The sequence below is a fragment of the Brassica oleracea genome, chromosome C2 (genome assembly GCF_000695525.1).
Source record: "Brassica oleracea var. oleracea cultivar TO1000 chromosome C2, BOL, whole genome shotgun sequence".
Taxonomy (NCBI): Eukaryota; Viridiplantae; Streptophyta; class Magnoliopsida; order Brassicales; family Brassicaceae; genus Brassica; species Brassica oleracea.
Genome location: NC_027749.1, coordinates 10,181,912 through 10,188,603, shown reverse-complemented (window position 1 = coordinate 10,188,603; position 6,692 = coordinate 10,181,912). Strand labels below are relative to the sequence as shown.

The window sequence follows — 6,692 nt, the reverse complement described above, 5'->3', positions numbered from 1 at the left end:
CCATAGTTCATCATGATTCTTTACTTGTGGATTAGTTCACTTTGACTTTGTCAAACGTCAGCCGTAGCTGGTGATTATAAAGGCATTGATTAGGTGTTCTATGAAGTTTGTAAGGAGCATGGATGGAACAAGATGGGATTTGTCCCTCCCATATAACGGGAGATAAATATCTCTTGGCCTATCGAAGATTTGATACTGGGAAATGCATGGCCGTGCTCAAACGAGATGAATGTCAGTCGTTTGTTTTTATCAGTATAAATCAAAGTTCGATAATTAAACATGATCTAGCTTAATAAGGATGATACTAGTTTTTGCCTTATGCTGAGATCGAGATATAGAGACAAAAGGGTTATAAGAATATATGATTCTAGTACAAGTGGAAGATTGTTGGGAATGTCCTAAAATCATTTGTACTTACTCTTGTTAAAATCGTAACGTCAAAGTTAGACAATCATATAATATTAGGTGGTTATAGTGTTTTGTTAGAAACTGCTTATAATCTATGAATTGAGAATTATAATATGATCCTATAGGATCACACACCTAAACAAACTAGATCAATAATTGAGTTTAATTAGATTAAACTATTAAGGTTTTGGTGGTTTTATATTTATAAGATAAATATAAAATAATAATACTTTAATCCAAATTGGATTTGGAATAACACGTAAGGCTTAAAGCCCATTGCCCATAATAATTGTTATTAGGGTTGGTGTATCTCGTGTATGCATATATATGCTTTAGGGGATTGATTATTATTTAAAAGGTGAAGCCACCGTATAAAACCCTAATACTAAAAGACAAAAGGTTTGTCAAGGTTTTGAGATTTGATCTCGACGGCACTAGCATCCAGTTCCGATCTAGTTTGTGTGCGTGTGGATACCGGTAGAGGCACAACGTTTGGAGTGCTCTAAATCTCGACTTGATTTGTTTATCTTTCGGCTGCAGAATAACCAAGTATATTCGAAACTCTAAGATCTAAGTTTATTTCAGTATTAATATGATATTCTAGGCATATAAATGCATAGGTTGATTTATAAACTATTATAAACCTGTATGAATTTCCAATAGCAACTCGCTTTTTAGTTGTTGTACATAAAATATTTCTCCATCTAATTTTTGTTGACATTTTTTATACTCAACAGAAGTTTATTAGGTGTATAATAAAGAAAATGAATTGCGTATACATAATGTATGTCATGACGGTGGCTATGATCTTGACTACCTCACATGATTTCAACCATATATATAAATATATCTATGTATATAGAAATAAGATTCATGATGTTAACTCATACATACTTTATTTAAAATCAGTATTCATAACATTAAGATAACTTTCAAATTTATATTTCACCCCTTATAAACTAGTTTGAACAAAAGTGGGGTCTCCTTTACCTTAGTGGAGTATCCAATGAATGTAGGTAGTACTAGGTAGATTCATAGAGATTTTATATCACCATTTCTTCAGAGCAGCCTCACATTCTTCTCAACATCTTTAATTATAAGAGCATCACAAAATCTTGAGGTTGAATGGTTGATAAAAAAAATTCTTAAAATCTTTCAAACATATGAAGTTTGCTGGAGAGGAACAGAATTGTCATGGAATGTAGATGCTTGGAAAGATAAGTAGAGGTCTTGATATAATTTTTCATGGAATTTTGTGAGAGCTTGTGGTGCTGTCCAAATGCAAACTATTTGCACCATAAGGACCATGAAAAAGATGGACAGGAGGAAACACTTGTTTGGTCTTAGAGAGATCATGAAACTGTGAGGTTGGTATTAGACTTGGATCTCCATGTGAGGCCTCTTCTCTTTGGTTAATAACCATCAAATCCTTTCCCATTAGCCGCAACACCGGGTTGGAAACTGAAGGAGTCTTGGACACAGACTTACTCAATAGATCCAAATCTTGCTGGTTTATTTGTGGTGCTGGTCTCCCAAATGTTGTATCTTCAAAAACATTATCCTTCCTTTGGCAACAGCATGACTGTTCATTGTCTCTGAATGTCTGTGTTTCAGGAGCTGCAAAGTTTAAAAATGCTGAAAGAGGTGATTCAGACGAGTTTCTGTCAGTGAGATCAAGCTGGTCATGGGAAGATTGGAACTGGCTTGTGATAACTGAAGAGTTTACATGATTTTCAGTTGCATCAGTTTCCATATCCCAAGGACTCGGTAGAAATGAACCTGGTGGTCCTGGAATGGGAATGATATCAACCTCCATGAATGAGCTTTCAAACACAGCATCTGCATCATCCGTTTTGTAAAACATATCACCATCATCTACTTTGTTATTACCAGTCACTTCCCAGCCTTCATTATCATCCTCTTCACCACTACTAACTGAAGGATCCGAGCTTAGAAACACCTTATATGCTTCTTCTTTATCATCAGAATGTGTCAGCTCACGTTCTTGAGTCATTTCAGACTCCCATCTCCCTGAATCTTCATCTTCATTCTCAGAGAGATCCAACCGAGCTTTCTTTAACTTCAAAAAGCCCTTTGGAGAAGATGCAAACACCTTATCCACATGCATTGAACATCTCAAGGGGCTAGAAACTGTCTCGGATAAATCAACACTCGCATGACTTGAACCTCTTAACACAAGAGGCTCTCCTGACAGTGAATGCCCATTCTCAGATGGCTGATCACAAATGCTCCTCCCTTTCTTATTTTCATTCCTTGAAAGACAACTTCTTGTTACGATCCGCTGTCTTGGACCTGGAGTTTCTGATCTCTCCATGCCTCTACATTCTTCAGAAGCATTGCCTTGACGATCAGTGAGTTTTCTGCTTTGAGGAGCTACTTTACAATGCTTGTAATGTTTCTTTCCCCCAAGTCTTTTCCCTTGACATTCGTTAGAAGGCTTCTTCTCACTGACATCTTCTACATGCTTTCTTGGTGAATCAGATAAAATCCGCAGTTTTTGGCCCTTAGCATCGATGTAAACAGGTCCAATGCCAGCATCGTCTTCATTTCCAACACGCTTCTTCCCTTTGAGCGTATTATCAGAGACAACCTGGTTAGAGTAGCTCGAAACCACAGACCACTTTGTTCCATTTCTCTTGTCAAGATCTTCTAATGTGCACCCTTTTGCAGTAGCGTAAATATCAACCAACGTTTTAACTTTCAACCGTGGCTTAGTCCTAGGCTTACTCATTGGGTGCTGGCCAGAGTCAACAGACAGACACTGATCCATGTGTGCATTCAAAGTGGTGTTGGAAGCAGACGAGAAGGTTTTGCAGATGGGACAAGTTCTCAAAGTCATGGATTCAGAAAGTGCATAGAGACAATCATCAGCTTCTTTTGTTGATCTATGATTCTTGTTGACGACAGCTAATTCTACTTTGCATTTTAAACTACTCGCCAAAAAGACTTGTTCAGTCTCTGCTAATACATGATTGGAGCCAAGTTTTTTTAACTTTCTCTTGCAGCTTCTCTCTTCAGCAGGGATTACGTTTGGCTTAGCTTCAGAGCCAAGAGGCTGCATTGGTGGCAATGGATCAGTTACGCCATGTTTCAAACAAAGTTGCAAACTTGTTGAGGAAAAAGGCCAGCTTTTCTGAATGTTCTTGGTCCGGTAACTAAATGCATAGTCTCTGCAAAAACCAAATTATCAACTCTCTATCAGTATAACAACCAGACAAAAGAACGTACAAACTTTATGAAGAAAAACTTCTGAGAGACAAGACACAACAAAGAAAAGTTTGTGTCAATGATGATACTCAGCCTCGTTCAGACCAACTTGGTATGGACCAAAAGATCATAGAAAACCAATATATGAGAAAAATAAAGAAATAGTCAACACTCAAAACCATTTAAGCTCCACAAAATCCTAGAAGGTGAAAGATAAATTTTTTTTTTATTGTTTTGAATATGACCCATTAAAAAATTGAATGGATGGGAAGAAAAGATCAGACTCATCAAGAAAGCTTAAGATTGGTCTAAAACAATGGTGAATAATTATTTTTTGACTTCTTCATTAAACAAAATCTAAGAAAAAAAAAAGAGGAAGAAGCTTTAAGATTACCTGATGGAGAAACTGGAAAGATGTGATTGACCTAACTCATGACTAGAGTTGGTCAGATGTAAGAAACTGGAAGAAGATGATGGATTATTAGGAGAGCCTTCATCAGTGGATGATAAGAACATTTGAATCTTCCAGTGTTACTATTCACCTCCCTGCTATTCCACATAACACCAGATCTTATAATGTTACTTGTGAGAACATATGAAACCTGCAAGAGTTAAAAGGAATGTTTTTTTTTAATTCTTTGAATTTGTAGAAAACCACATAAGAGGAAAGTGTAAAACCCAGAAACTTGAGAATAATCTAACTAGAAAAAGAAAATTATTATAATTTTATGTGAAGGACAGAAAACAGAGAATGAAGATTAGGAATTAATGGGTGAATTTTTTGAAATATTGGTGAAGGAAATAACAAGCATGAACAGTTCAAAGAGTTATTTTTTTATTCTGGAAATTTTCAATTTTCTCCCAGGACATCAGTTTGAGTGTTATTGTATGCAAGGAATCAGATGAAACTCAAGATAACATAACAAGAGACTGATAGATCAAGATAGTAGAAAATCCACACAGGAATTTGAACAAGCATCTTGTTATCATAGACCAAAAGATCATTGAGATTTTTTTCTAGAAACTCTTGAATGGAAAAGACATGTAAAGATAACTAAAACATGAGATCTAACAATGAATCTGGGAAGAAAAATTAAGAGTCCAAGAACCAACACAAAAACCAAAAGGGTTTCTATAATGCTATGAGCATAAGATTGTTTGAATCATACAATACCAAAACTTACAGAGGTTTATATACAAAGACATGCAAACCTGTTAAAGAATATAAGGTTAGATCTTTGAAAGAAAATCAAGAAAGATTTAAAGGAAAGTACGAAGGAGAAGTTGTAAATCGTTGATACAATACAAAAAACATAGAAGAAAAGTGATAAAAGAAATAAACACAGAAAATAATATCATTAAGATACACACAAACCTTTAGAGGATTTGATTATCTCAAAAATGGTTTTCTTGGCCGAAGAAAAGATTTTCTTAGAGGGAGAGAGATGAACAAATAAACACAGAAAGTAATATCAATAAAATACACACAAACCTTTAGAAGATTGATTATCTCAAAAATGGTTATCTTGACAGAAGTAAAGATTTTCTTAGAGAGAGAAAGAGATGAACAAGAACCACGCACCAACAAATCAAAGTGGCATCAGGTTCCCTAAGTAATAAATACACGAATTATTTAATATAATAAGGTAAAGTAAAAATAATAAAATGTTTTGTCAAAGTAAAAATAAAAAATGTTAAAATAGGAAAAGGAAATTTTTTTTTTCCCTCGTCGCTGTCTGTAAGTGAGCAGTGTGCAGTGTGAATTCCTAAACTGTTTTGAATTTTAAATGCATTGGACCTACTAACTATTAAAAAGAAAAAATCTTCCACTTTTGAACCTGAACTGGACGAAACACTAGAGGCTGTTATTTATCTTATTTATATTACTGTGTCTTATATTTAGTGGTTTCTATCATTGTATTTATACAAATATGTACTTATCTCTAAGGATTCAATCTATAATTAATAATGCTACTTTTCATTAAAGTTACTAAAATTTTACCATAGATTATTGTTTTGGTGACATAGACTATAGGTCTAGTCGTATTTCCAGGATCCGAAGATCCGAATCGGTACCGATCCAATATCAGGTTTTGGATCGGATCTAGATATGGTGAAATATCCGATTGAGAATGCTTTTATTTATGTTTCAGGTACCGGGTCGGATCATACGTTACCCGGGATCCGAACAACTACCGAAAATACTCCATTCTTATGTCATTGAGGCATTAAACATAGATTCACATGTATTCCCCTTGACAATGCTTAAAATTTCTGTGATTTTACGACTGTTACATAAAGTAGGTGAAATGTGTTTAGCAACATGGAAGAAAGAATGATATTAGAAACCAGATATTGTTGATCTTCTTTTTATGCATTTTCTCATGGATTTTGTTTCAATCTTCAACTTTTCTTTAAGTTTCTTTGCTTGTTGGAATGATGGATTGTTTTTTTTTTTTTTGGAATGTTAGATTTGTTGTTTGTTTGGAGTTTATTTAAAATTTATTTTATTTGGTTTCATAGTTCTCTTATTGGGGGTTTTGCCAAAACTAACCCACAACTTGATTTTAATCCCAAACCTATACCCAAACTTGAATCAAATGCAAAACTAACCTAAAAGCCTAGTGAAATTACAGCTCAACCCCTTGTGACCAAACAAAAAAATAGAAGTCATTTTTACGAATATAGCCCCAGTAAATCGTCTGAGTCGTCTGAGATGTTGGAAGTCGTCTGGACGACTGAAGTTTAAGTTGTTTGGTACCAGTTTATTTTAAAAATAATTTATAAATCTTGTAAAAAAATATTTTGATGCGTGAAAAATAAAAATCAAGTAATTATAAACAGTTTTAAGTGATATAAATTAAGATATGATAAAATTGATTTGTTTTGAAGATAGATGAGTGGAAGTAGTGAATCATGAAATACTTTGGTTTAGGAGTTTGGCAAACATATGTTGTAGTATTGTATGTATTGTTAGGGTTAGATTTTGGAAAACCAAAATATTTTTTTCAAAAATTAGTTTTCACCTATAGTAAACACTTTTCAAGTTTGATTTG

The 6,692-nt window shown here is 34.2% G+C and overlaps 1 protein-coding gene across 2 annotated transcripts; it reads right to left on the bottom strand.

Moving 5' to 3' along the window:
• Positions 1-1,534: 1,534 nt before the first annotated feature.
• On the bottom strand, positions 1,535-5,211 carry LOC106322941. 2 transcript variants are annotated; one of them, XM_013761092.1, is made up of 3 exons: positions 5,129-5,211; positions 4,031-4,238; positions 1,535-3,599 (listed from the first exon to the last, which is right to left on the bottom strand). In XM_013761092.1, exons 2-3 carry the CDS (start codon positions 4,150-4,152, stop codon positions 1,652-1,654), a joined length of 2,070 nt encoding a protein of 689 aa, XP_013616546.1. In that variant the 5' UTR covers positions 4,153-4,238; positions 5,129-5,211; the 3' UTR covers positions 1,535-1,651. The 2 variants fall into 2 exon arrangements, with proteins under 2 accessions (XP_013616546.1, XP_013616547.1); XM_013761093.1 differs by lacking the exon at positions 5,129-5,211 and adding an exon at positions 5,012-5,101.
• Between the last annotated feature and the right edge of the window lie 1,481 nt (positions 5,212-6,692).

Coding starts and splice junctions, on each gene's coding strand:
- LOC106322941 (XM_013761092.1), bottom strand. CDS start 4,152: ATGTTCTTATCATCCACTGATGAAGGCTCTCCTAATAATCCATCATCT. Junction 3,600..4,030: donor CTTTCCAGTTTCTCCATCAG/GTAATCTTAAAG, acceptor TGGTTTTTGCAG/AGACTATGCATTTAGTTACC.